The following is a 13,905-nucleotide window of genomic DNA, read 5'->3' as shown; positions in this document are numbered from 1 at the left end:
TAAATCAAATTCTAAGATAAGTAAATATTGTCATGTAATCAACAATCATCTACAAAAATAATTTCATTTGTAAAGGCTCTTTAAAAATGACTTTCTATATTTTTATTAGTGTGTATGATTCTAGTGAGAGAATATTTTTTTGGTGAGAAAGGTTATCGTTATGTATTAGTTGAGTAATCTAACTTATGTATGGAGTGCGTCTATTCTTACAGTAAAATTGTCTCATACTCCCTTCTATAAAATCAAGTATAAGTTTTTTTTACACTTGTCGATAACATTTTAACCCTTAATATCTCTAATTATAGTAAATTAAAAATTATGAAAAGTTGTTATTTAATAATCTTTGCATTGAGACGAATCAAACAAGATGTAACATCTGTTTTTTTTAAATAATAATAATAATAATAATAATAATAATAATAATAATAATAAATAAATAAATAAATAAATAAATAAATTTCACAAATTTTTAAAAAAAAAAAAAAAAACTCCCCATTAACAAATAACTTCCCACTTCTCCCTCTAAATCTTATAACTAACCTCACTTACCTATTATAAATTAAACCAATTACCCTTAATTCATTCACATTATTACTCACATTTCTTTTTTTTTCTCCTACAAAGTACTTCCTCCATCTTCCAATTGCTTAAAATTCAGTCAAGAAAACGCAAGATTTCGATATTAAAGACAGCGGATTCGTAGACAAAGATTATTAGGAGCGAACGTTGTCTAGGATGGCGTGACAAGGTAATTTTCAATGTCCATGTAATTGGGATTATCCCGTTACTATTATGTGCTAAGTGATAATTAATGTGTTTAAATAGGATGCATGATTTTATATGACATTATTTTATACGATGTTATGTTTTATATATTCTCAAATTATATTTACTATTATTTTTATCAAAGTTGAATTTATAATTACTATTTTGATGAAATTTATATTATTATTTTGATAACGAAATTTGATATGATTTAGTTGAAAGAGAATTATTTATAATATTATTTTGATGAGAGTTGTATTATTATTTTAATAATGATTTTAAATGCGATTGAATTTGGGAGAAATATATTATGATATTAATATTGCAATTGAATATTCTTGAGATATATTTTTTTTTTGGGAAAACCTATGATCATAAAATAAAATGTGTAATGTATGTTTGATTATATGTTTGTGTGCACACGACTAATTATTAAAATATATTAAATCACGTAAAGTGTAACACGAGGGAAATGAAGCTCTTATATTTGTTGTGATCCAAGTATAAGGGTGATGAACAGGTTACCCTGTTTGGTTAGTATAGCTGCCGACAGGTATTATTATTTCTGATACTTGATACGATGTTTGGCCTTCCTTCTATTTGTTGTGATCCAAGTGGAAGGGGTGTGCACACTAGGGTTCCCTGAGACTACTCTGCTGGCCTTGAATTATTTGGGGTGACGACCTCTTGATGAAGTAGGTATAGGGGTAAAGCCTCGGCCTACTGGCGTTCTCGTTCCCTCAAATTAAAAATTGATTATGTGTTTGTCAATTGTCATTATTAATTATCAAATTAAATAAATTGGTTTATGTGATATTATACATATTGTTTTCTGAAATTGTTTTTCTTTTAAACTCAGCTATATATTATTTTCTAAAATTATTTTCAATTTGATTATATTTTATTTTTTAAATCATTTTCAAACTGAATCGTTTTACGGGATGGAGTTGGAATTACTCAATTTTCTGATTTTGGGAGTTTTTCCCTTGTTTTTCTTGCATTCTTATGTTGCAGGTTATTAATTGCGTGGGAATCGTGGAGTGAGGATCACTTAGAAATATAGCTTTTATTAGAGTCGTATTTCAGTTTAAATTTTACCTTAAGTTGTTTAAATTTTATATGGACATAGATTGCGTTTCAGTCTTCTCTTATGTTGTAAGACCCTTTGTTGGATTTAAAGTTATTAAGTTATTTCTTAGTCGTTAAGCCTTACATTTATTTTATTAGAAATAGATGTGGCGGTAACACTCCCATGAGTAGGTTTTGGCTCATGTTTTTCATTAAAGGTGTTTTCAAAAGTCTAACCTATTCTGAGGGTGTTATACAAGATTTCACTTGATTATGTTCTAACTTATAGATTAATAAAATACAACTTAAAAGTTATAAGTGAATAATAATGACCATAAAAAGTAAACAGAGGAAATATAACAATTTATATACATGTTTAGATAGAGAAATAATAATCATAATGAGACCGTTAATTTGGGTCAGCCCAATTCGCGCGTGTAACAACCTCACATATTTTCTCTCGTTTTTTTCCATTTTCTAGGTATTTTTCAATTTTGATCTTAAATGGATTAATTTTGAATTTAAAGGTATCAATTTCAACTTAAAGTAAACTTTAAACAGATCAATTAAAATAAAAAACTTTAATTTTGACCTATAAGTGATCAATTTTGACGTTAAACTGATCAATTTTTAGCTAAATATGGTTCTGTTTCATAATTTGAGAACGAAGTAAATAAAATGATGTTATTTTATCAATATATGGATGAATTTCAAACAACAAATTAATGGTCAATAACACTATCAATAATAGTGTTAAAACATTATACTACACAATACAAGTACTCTTATTCAATGCAACATGATGGTTCTAATGGAATATAAGAGTACTTGTACTCTTTAATCATCGATCAATAATAGTGATAGTACTCTTTCCTCAACACATTTATATATATTTGTAAATAGTTTAAATTGAATATATTAATAGTTAAATTATCACAATTGATATTTTATGATCTGACTCAATTTTGAACGTATAAGCATCAATTATCGTTTTCAAAATAAGTATTCAAAGTCTAAAAATATATTGTATAGGTTTTAGTTCAAATTGAATATGTTAATAGTTAAATTATGACATATAATTTGACAATGATGTTTCATAATCTAACTCAATTTTAAACTTCCAATCTTCAATTATCGTTTTAAATATAAGTATTTAAATTGCATAGATATATTGTATAACATTTAGTTCAAATTTAATATGTTAATAGTTTTAACACTATTATGAATAGTTTTATTGAAATTCATTAAGAAATTGTGAAACAGAACCATATTTAGGTAGATATTATCAACACTGCCTCTTTCTAAACTTCTTTTATCACAAAAACTTGGGAGAGACGGTCGCTTATTGTGATTGTCTATATGGACTGACTCAAAAGCTAAAAATTAAAAAATAAAAATAATCAGTCTTTCGGAAATTAAAGAATAAAAATTTAATTTTCACTTTAAAGGAATCAATTTTGATCGGTCTTCTCATAATTCTCAAGCATGTCAAAATATATTTTTTACAATTAACATTTCTAGTTATACATAGTAAAAATTATAAAAATCTATTTATTAAAATAATATATATTAAAACGAATCTGGCTAATAAAATCCTGTAACTATATTTATTGTTAAAGCTAATTAATTAATGAAATTCAAAGCAACACTTATGAGTTATGAATATTGTAAAAGTCAAATTGTTGCAAGTATTTAACAATTGATGAAGTATTTCTTAAGCTCATTAACCGTTTCATAAACAATAACAACCCATTTGATCATTAATATTAAAAAATAAGAATTATAATGTAAATTTAATGTTAATTTAGATGGAAAAACTAGACAAAGTTTAGGATCAATCTTAAAATACTCTAATTATTCATTTTCTTAAAAAAAATTCATTTTCATACATTCCAAATAGTTAATGAGAAGAAAAACATATATACGAGGGTAAGAGCTCAACTAGCATAAAAACGACACATTAAACAGTCAGTAAAGATACAAATCAAACCATTAAAAAAAAATACTATAATGGCATAATTATACCAGAGGTTTAATTTTAAAAGATTGGAATTGATATCAGAATCACGTTTACATAAAGCAAACTGTGAGTAAAAGATCGAGGAGTGAGAGCTCAACTACCACAAATACGACACAATAAATTGTGATTAAAGATACAAAGCAAACCATAAAAATACAATAATACAATAATACCAGAGTTTTAGTCCTAAAAAAATTAAAATTGGTATTTAGAGTCGGATTTACTAACAACCAAGTGTGAGTAAAAGAAAGAGGAGTATTAATAAAATGAAATTCCGAATCTATCCGAATGATAGCATAACAATTAGCAACCAGAGAAGGGGTTTACAATCAAAAATCGAATATAGTTAAAGTGTCTATTTATTATTCACTTGTTAATTGTCTACATCCAAAAATAAAAAATAAAAACTATACATAATATATATTACTTTATTAACTTGAGAAATATGACTCTTACTAGTACAAATTGATTTTCATAGTTAGCTTATATTTGAGTTGCTTTACACATATCTATTTTCTAAATTCTAAAAAAAACAACTGATTTTTGCATTTATAAAGAATAAGTCATTTTGTTTATATATATATATATATATATATATATATATATATATATATATATATATATATATATATATATATATATATATATATATATATATATATATATATATATATATATATATATATATATATATATACTTTATATTTTTGTTTCAAAAGTTATAAATCAAAGAGTATGAATAGAAAATTAAATTAAATTAAAATTAAAATTTCATTTTTATCATGTCTGATAATATTAAAATTAAAAATAAACATTTCATTTTTATCATGTTTGATAATATAATATAAAAAAAATTGTCATTAATAATCCAACATTTTACCAATTCGCTGTGAATAATTTCACCTTTGGATTATTTTTTAATAATCTAATCACTTTTGCCCTTAGTTTGCTATCAACATAACCTTTTATTTCATTATAATTCAACATTTGGCCTTAGTTTGCTATTAACAAACCTTATTAATATGCTGACAACAAACTAAGGGCAAAGGTTATTTTATTAAAAAATAATTCAAAGTTGGAATCATTCACAACGGATGGGTAAAAGGTTAGATTGTTAATATCAATTTTTTTTCTATAATATATTATACTTATATATTACTTATTCATTTAAAGTGCTTTAGGTGCTTTATATATGTCAATATCAGTTCTTGTGATCCTCTATTAATTCAAATTTGTCGCGCAATAATAAGGAATCGTTTTAATATATACTTTTTAAATTTCAACTTTTATATGTTTTAATCATGCGTAATTAAATTTACTAATATACACAAAAATTATTATATATATGATTCTTTGTCAAGGAATCAATTCAATTAAAAGTTTAAATTGATGGTTGAAGTTTTGAAATATATTATATATAATCCATCACGTCCCTTACACCTCACATGAAATGTCCTTCAAATTAAAAATATAAATACAACACTTGCCATCATCACACGTAAGACTTAATATTCCACATTTACAACTCATCTACTACTAATACTAATAATAATAATAATAATAATGGTTTGCACATTGGTCATTGATATAGCATCATGAATCATGCGCAAAGTGTTTTCCAACTTTTCTTAATAGAGTTTTAGTGTGTGTATATATATATATAGGGACATGTTATAATTCTAAGCATAAGCTAAGCCTTCCTTTGGTTCTTAATACTCTTTCTAAGTATCGTGAGAAAATATGGAACAAAATCAAAAGCACCAAGAAATACTAGCCCTTGAGCAAGAAATCAAACAAGAGCTCAAGGAAAAATGTCTTCCAAAGACACCATTCATGGGAAGTGAACACGTTCACCTCGTAAAATATGAAAACTTTTGGTATGGTGATCAGTATATTCAAAGTGTCCTAACATTACAACGACACTTTATAGCTCAAGACAATGATATCATCTTATGTAGTCAACCCAAAACCGGTACTACTTGGTTGAAATCTTTGCTATTTTTTCTTGTGAATCGCTCCAAATATAGCATTGATCAAATCCCTTTGCTAAAACATAATCCACACGAACTAATTCATTCCCTTGAGAGTGTCTATGGTAATTTAATTTCATACCCTAAAGCTCATAACCTTATTGAACTTCCTTCACCAAGGCTCTTTAGTACCCATATGCCCTACACAAGTCTTCCTGAATCAATCAAGGCTTCTAAAACTCGGGTTTTATACATATGTCGAAATCCTTTTGACACATTTGTGTCATTGTATTACTTCGGTTCTAGCTTCATGAAGAAGCAATATGGAGATGATTTTGATCTTCCTTCTATTGAAGATTACTTTTATGATGAATTTTGTCAAGGGGTGCATCCTTGTGGACCTTTCTTTGACCATATACTCGAATTCTGGAAGGCGAGTTTAGAACAACCTGATAAGGTGTTCTTTCTTAAGTACGAGGATTTAAAGGAGGATCCTACGTCCAATCTTAAGAGGTTGGCTAAATTTATAGGCATGCCATTTTCTCATGAGGAAGAGAGTAATGGTGTTGTACAAGAGATTATTGAGTTTTGTAGCATTAAGAAAATGAAGGAGTTGGAGGTCAATAAGAGTAAAGAGGTTGTTGAAAATCTTTATGAAAAGAAGACATTCTTTAGGAAAGGAAAGGTCGGGGATTGGATTCATCATTTTACACCTAGTATGGTAGAAAAGATGAATTCATTGATGGATGAAAAATTTACTTTGATCGATAATAAATTTTCGGGTTTCAAACTATATGGCTGAAGCCTCGGGATATCTATCTCATACTCTATCAATCAGTCTATGTGAGTTTGTTCTTCTATATTATAAATAAGAGAGGCAAATACAAAAGAAGGGAAATAAAATTGGGTGAGTGTTGATGAAATATTTAAGCTAGTTTGATATTGGTATATTTATCACTTTTGTTGTTATATGTCCATGTTTCATGCATGGCTCAATGATTTGATCATTCTAATAATAAATTTTCTGTTTTTATTAATGTCATGTTTGAAAACGATAATTTTAATTGAAATTAATTCAAATTTAACATTTGACAAATAAAAAATACAAATTTATTTTTAGGCCAAATCACACGTACTTTTAAAAGTACTTAAAGTTAAGAATTTGAGAAATACCCGAAACAAACTTCTCATTCTCATATCTTCATTTTATGATTTTGTAATTTATATACGTAATTTAAATCTAATTGTATTCCATAGAATTATGAAGCTTTTGTACAAAGTACTTGCATGGGTAATTTACACCACAATACATTCAACAAAACATCACGGCCTTAAACAGCAGGATGCTTAAGAGTAGTACAAAAAAAACTGATACAAGCTGCAGCTTCAAGCTTCCAATATACCATCTCAATTCTACGCACAGTAATTTTTGACCATGAGAATTTCACTGCATAACTTCTTGGGTATCTGCTCCAATGTTAGGCCTTCTTGCCATACCTGTCCAACCATAACTCCGGGTCCAAGATGACGAACATATATAACTAACTCATCATTGAAAGGCCATGGATGTTTGGCTGCAAACACAAAGAACCAAACCTTTAGCACTGACTATCCAATAAGACTAACTTAAAACTTGATGCATGCAAAAGGAAATGAGATTATATGAAATCGGATGTTATTGAGTTAATGGAAAATGAATTTGGAAGTGAAGAAAGGGAAAATGGCAGCAACTTGAAATGAAGAATATAAAGGTAGAGGATGACTTTGAAGGTGCAACGGTCATATTTGACAAGTTCTTCCGGTTATAAACCGATAAGGTATGCTGGTGGAAAATGAGATATACTTTGTATTATTCACGGCTAATCGAAAGTTCGTATGATTGTAGGGAAATCAGTGAGAGGTCGTATTATTCACGGTAATTTTTCCTAATATAATCAAACAGATTTTAGATTTGAATTGCATTTTGAAGGACCCAAGTTCCCATCTTAATGCTGACGGGTAGTATGACAATCGAGCCAAGTCAAGAACACGCCACCTTCAATGAACACTTGAGCATAGTTGCATCAACAACCAAAGAGCTAAGTATTTAGTTGATGTTTGTAGTTTATTTTAAGCTGTGGCTTGTAATTTGATGGACTAAACACTTGAGTTGCAACCAAACGAGCTGGAGAAAATCGACAGATTAGGCATTGAGTTAGCGCCCCACTAAACTTATCATCTCCTCTGCCTGTTCATTCCTTAGAAATTGTGGCTGCATTAGGGAGACAGATGTGGAGCCAACCACCGAGCCAGCGCCGCTTTTACGACGACTCATTTCTCGAGGTCCTTTATCCACTGGAACCTTTTGCTTTTCTCACCTTAAACAAGCTCATACCTAATTTCTACAAATTCAATGGCTGATATTTTTGAATGAGTATCTCCAAATTGATTCTTACAAAATGAGAGCTAATCACTTTTATTTTTCTTTTGGAGATAGACTAGACAACCCCTACAAGCTAAGGGGAGAGGAAACTAATACTTTCTTTAGACGGTGAGAATCAAACTCAGTGAAAGGAAATGCGCTCATCAGCTAGGCTTAACTCATGATTCTCAAATGCAAGCTAATCTCTCGAAATAAGTTCCATCCCCTACTCTTATCTTAGTGAGACAATCTATGAGAAAAGTTACATTTCTTCATTCCCATCTTTCAACTTCCATCCTTGTGATCAACCTACACTTTTAGGCTGCTTTATGAGGATATTTGAAGAAACTGTGAGAGAAAATAATAAAAAGGAGACTTAAGCTAAAAACAATAATCAAAGAGAATCAATTTGAATTCATATCAGGATGATCAACTACTAAAGTTGTTCACGCCTTGAGGAGATTGATAGAGAAGTATAGGGATAGAAAGATGATTTGTATATGGTATGAATTGATCTAGAGACCATGAACCATTATATGGGATAGCCTCGAGGCTACAAGAATACTATTGAGGTATATTAAGAGAATACAAGATATTATGATGGAGTCACAACTAGCATTCAGTCACTTATGGCGATAATCGAGTCTTTTCCGGTAGAAGTGAATTGGCATCAGAGATCGACCCCAAGCCCTTTCCTATTTGCTATAATACTAAATGAGTCGTCCAAATCTATTCGTGAAAGTATTTTTTGGTGCGTGTTATTTGCTAACGATATTGTGCAATGTGAGGCTCGAGAATCGGAGGACAACCTTGAAGGAAAAGGGCTGCGAATAAGTTGTTCTAAAACAAAATATTTAAGATGCAATTTTGATGGAGGGAGAGCAAGTGGGAGATACTCAAGCGACCATTGGAGAAGATGTTGTCGCGTAAATGACCAAGTTTAAAATATTAAGAATTCCAAACATAGTTCAAAGAGTTGTTTTAAAACAATCCATCAAAACCCAAAGTAACTCGGCAAAGCTTCGCCATCATGCAAGAACAAACAAGATAAGAGCATAGATTATTCAGTGTAAATGACTAAACATCCAACTACATTGCTGATAATACAGACACAAACAAGATTTCATAATAATGAAATATACTTGATAGTTGCTACAAAAATTTGTAATCTCACCAGACAATGGGAAACCTTCTGGGTAATCACGAAGATCCAAGAGTCCATCCCCAAATTCATACGCCAGATCACAAGGTTGCTCTGTAGGCATTACTTCATGAGCTTCTTTTACAGTAAAATATAGTGGACTGGAAGAGGTTGCCATCCGAGCAAGTTGAGACACACCTGCACTTGTAATTTACAAAATACGGTGATTAAGAAAACAAAGCATATTCAAGATGTTAATGGACTGTAATGAATGGCTTAGGAGTGATTAGGAATTACCTGTTAAATAGTAATAAGTTAGTTAGAGGAATAAGATAATCGAGAGGGAAGAGTAAGAAAGGATTCATTCATTTGTGATAGATTTGGGATGAGTTCTCGACTCATATTGGAGAGCCACAAGGCTCCCGAAAACTTGTACTATCACTATAATCTTTCTAAGATACAATTCATCGTACGATTTACATTTACATTCAATAACACATTCATTCAAACAATCCTCTACATGCTACATACAAATTCGCCTGTTCATACATATTTCTCTACAAATTGCTGTGCAATTCTAACAAAAATTGATTGAGTCAGTTTTATATCATTCATGTCCATGTCAATCCATTACATGGACAACTAAAGTGAACATAATACATGACGAGAAAATCGTACAATTGCGAAATTGAGGATCACGGGAATGCACTGACATCCATGGATTTGGCAATGAGTAGGAAAAACATATCATTGATGATGCATTGGGTGTAAGGCGCATGCAAATATTGTCCCGGATGCAAAGGCAACGGTGCAATACAGATCAGGGGTAAAACTGAAGAAAGAGTTTATCAAAGCTTATTTAAGTGATTGAGGCACCTTGTATAAGAATCCGTGAATTTCAGACTATATATTTGGAGACAATGATAGAATCAAAAAGGTTTTCCTGATAGGCAATAAGGCATATAGTTGGAAAAACACTCTTCACCTGTGTTAATGAAATTTCCAAGATGAAGCTAAATATGTCCATGTTAACGGGCTTGTATACAAGACCCGCATAAGAATAGAGTTGCCTGCACATAAACCTGATGAGGTTCCATCCTAAAACCAATTGGTAGTACTAATAGGAGGAGTAGCCCATCAAGTATATATGATAGTCAACCTGGTAGTAGCTGTTTGATAACAAAAAACATTGTCTTACAATGCATACTCAGGTGCTATTCGAAACTCGGAGCTCTTACTAAAATTAGGAAGATATTACAAAAAATATAGCACCAGCTCCATATACATGGAGCAAGGAAATATATTTCATGACCCAATAATCAGTGGTATTGTAAATTTGCAATTAGCAAGGTCATAAATGAATCTTGGGCTATTACTAAACACGGTTTTATCAGTAACCTATTTAATAATATGTCCCATTGAGTTTGCAACATTACGTAAATCTATAAGAGAGCTTTTAAGAGTACATGTTGCAATTCTAATGGGACGGAGGGAGTAGTTATCATAGTCAACGAAAATAATCTGAAAGTGTCAATTTTCATTGTCATAACAGATTAATAGTAGACATTTTAGGCATTAAAAGATTTCAAACAAAAATACAGCTCATGCCCATACATTGAACTACTTTCACTTAGAATCAAAGAAAATCGATTGCAGAACTACAAATTTTAATATAAAAAAAGAGAGCTTCAAAATTAATCAAGGCAAGACAGGCATATACCAATTATTCTTCCATAAATTCCCTCGTTTTGGCGAAACAAAGCCTATCATACAATCATAGTCCTGAAATCAGAAATAAAAAATGCACAAAAAATGGAAATAGAATCCATAGTCTGATTTGAGGACTCACCTTCTGAAAATAACTGAATAGTCCTAGAGGTAGCGGTCCTGTAACAGTGATTAGAAAAGGTGTAGTGAAAAAGATCCCAATCTACAAGAAACACTCAACATATAGAAATTTGCTAAAGCAAGATAGCTACCTCCACTTTTACGACCGTTCCAGTATTCGAGTGATAAGCCATCATTCTCACCAGCTAGCAAAGTAGAAGAGCTCATCTTAGCTAACTTGGCATCGTCGTAGCGCCCACCAGCAACCTCCCAAGCAGCTGAAATAAGCCTGCACTTTAATCAAATGAAATTATTTGATTCATTTCCTAAGTAAAATATCATTTCAAACCATCAAAAGGCAAAAATATTACTCCACGAACAAAGATTCATTACTCCTCGTTCCCTTGGAATTTGCTACATATTATGAGTGGAAATGTCACTCACAATAGCAAGCTCAAAAGAGCAGAGGGAGTAACATTGTAGCAATACATACTCCTTTGACCCTGAGTTTGCAACAATTTCCATTTTTATCCGTGCACTTAATTTGCCCCATCATTTTTATTATTTCCCATCCACACATCTCTTTTCTCCACACAATTCAATTTTATGTAATATAATTTACCCAACTAAAGTACTCCTTCATATTTGTGTCGATCCCAGTGTAACAAAATTTGCAAGCTAATTCGTTTTTGAATTCACTGGTTTTGGAAAACAATAAACCACACCAAGTGTATGTGCAAGTCAACGCTCTTGGCCCGTGGGTTTGTAGGCCCGAGCCCACGGGTGTCCCGTGTTCACACGAGTGAGCCACAGCGAGATTATGTGACGAATTGTCACTGCCTAATAGTTTTTGAATTCACCATTGCTCAAATTTGATCAAGAATAGCTCAAAACTGACCATAATTTCCTTTCTTTCGATTTGCGATTCGCGAGAAGATTAACAAATCATGTGACACTGGCCGATCCCATAAGTAGCAAATTCAAGGGCACCAAAGAGTATTTGACTTTAACCCTCAAAAATGCTTCCAAAAACAACAGAAATCCAAACCCAACTCATCATTTCTAATTAATTTCTACCAATACAAAAAGTGTCATCAATATAAGAGACTGCAACAAAGCAAGTAATACCCAGGACTCAGCAGGTATAACAATCGATGCCGTCTTTCTTCCGGAATATCTGAAATTTTTTTCCTGACATTAGGTGAGAAAAATATATAAGGTCCCATTATAAAATAATTATCACATATCATAATTACAATATCAAACAGAAAAATTAATATTAATAATCCAAACTTTCATCCATTATCTCTGAATAATCCATCTTTGAACTATTTAAAAATAATCCAACCTTTGCCTTAGTTTGTAGTTTGCTATCACATACCTTATTAGTACTACAGCACATTTATGGGTACAGGTTGATTTATAAAAAATATAATTGGGATTATTCACAAATCAGAGCGAATGGTTGAAAGGTTAGCGAGTATTAATTTTTCCACATCAAAAAGAGTACTAAATCATTAACTGAGCAATAACCCATATAATAAAAGAAACAATTAGAAAATTACCAGAGATAAGAAGCAGGATTATAAGAAGAAGGGTCTAAAGGATATAATTCCTTAGGTGGGTCAAGAAAAGTGATAACATCTTGTTCATCTAAGTACACCCTTTTACCATCAGGAAGTATTTCAAAGGGTTTTTCATCCCATGAAGTGGTATTTACAGCCTTGATTGATGCAAATTTGTGCTTTTTGCATGATGATAATCTCCAACCTATTTAATTACAGCAGAAAGATAGGAAATCACCCATGAAAGGAAATAAGAAAGGAAGAAAAGAAGAGATAGTTAAAGATCATACCTTTTGTGAAATGGCGGGAAATGGATGAAGGGTTGTTGAATAATGGTGGGTTAAGAAGAGGATACTTACAGGTTGAGGAAGAAGCTGAGAGATTTAGTTTCATTTTTGGGGTTTTGATTTCTAGTGGGAATCCGGATAACGGAGGGTTTAGTGAAGTGCAAAGCCAATACACTTTTTTTTTTTTTTTTTTTTTTTTTTTTTAATTATAAGAAACTACCTAAATTTATATGTCTATTTCCAAAAATTATTTATGTAATTTTTTTGTTTGCAAAAAACTGCCTAATATAATATATTTCTCTGCAAATGACTACTACTTAACAGAAAACGTTAATTGACCGGTAAATACAAGGGTTTGACCAATTTGAGAGGTTAAGTTGTCTATGTGGTACTATCTCATTGGTCCTCGTATTTTTAAATAATTAAAATTTAAAACACATTAATTAACAATAATATTTGAAGTCATTTTTAGTTTTTACCAATCAAAACGATATTTTTCAAAAAAACAGACGTTGTGATTATCCTTAAGGGTAACTCTTTCGAAAATCAGGTTAAAATAAGTACTTATTTGCATATTTCCCGACACATAAAACGAAAAAGATATTTAACGTCATTTTTACCTATCAGCGATGTTTTTTCAAAAAACGGACGTCGTAATTATATACCCTTATGAGATAACTCTTTTAGAAATTCGCTCGTAACAAGTACTTATTCACCTATTTTCCAACACGTAAATCAAAAAAGATTTTTAACGTCATTTTTATCATTATGGGTTAGCTCTTTAAAAAATAAGTACTTTGACTGAATTTTCTAAAGAGTTACCCATAAAGATAATCGCGACGTCCGTTTTTTGAAAAAATA

The 13,905-nt window shown here is 30.6% G+C and overlaps 2 protein-coding genes across 2 annotated transcripts; one reads left to right on the top strand and one right to left on the bottom strand.

The window, feature by feature from the left end:
* The first annotated feature begins 5,593 nt into the window (after positions 1-5,593).
* LOC130813585 (flavonol sulfotransferase-like) lies at positions 5,594-6,625 on the top strand. The gene has a single exon (XM_057679421.1). It carries the CDS (start codon positions 5,594-5,596, stop codon positions 6,623-6,625), a length of 1,032 nt encoding a protein of 343 aa, XP_057535404.1.
* A 368-nt stretch (positions 6,626-6,993) lies between these two features.
* LOC130813838 (uncharacterized) lies at positions 6,994-13,202 on the bottom strand. The gene is made up of 8 exons (XM_057679730.1): positions 13,048-13,202; positions 12,758-12,962; positions 12,321-12,383; positions 11,345-11,481; positions 11,215-11,252; positions 11,086-11,128; positions 9,399-9,563; positions 6,994-7,397 (listed from the first exon to the last, which is right to left on the bottom strand). Exons 1-8 carry the CDS (start codon positions 13,148-13,150, stop codon positions 7,237-7,239), a joined length of 915 nt encoding a protein of 304 aa, XP_057535713.1. The 5' UTR covers positions 13,151-13,202; the 3' UTR covers positions 6,994-7,236.
* Between the last annotated feature and the right edge of the window lie 703 nt (positions 13,203-13,905).

This window comes from Amaranthus tricolor, chromosome 5, assembly GCF_026212465.1.
Source record: "Amaranthus tricolor cultivar Red isolate AtriRed21 chromosome 5, ASM2621246v1, whole genome shotgun sequence".
Taxonomy (NCBI): Eukaryota; Viridiplantae; Streptophyta; class Magnoliopsida; order Caryophyllales; family Amaranthaceae; genus Amaranthus; species Amaranthus tricolor.
The sequence above is the reverse complement of the archived record's forward strand: the minus strand, read 5'-3'. Positions and strand labels throughout refer to the sequence as shown.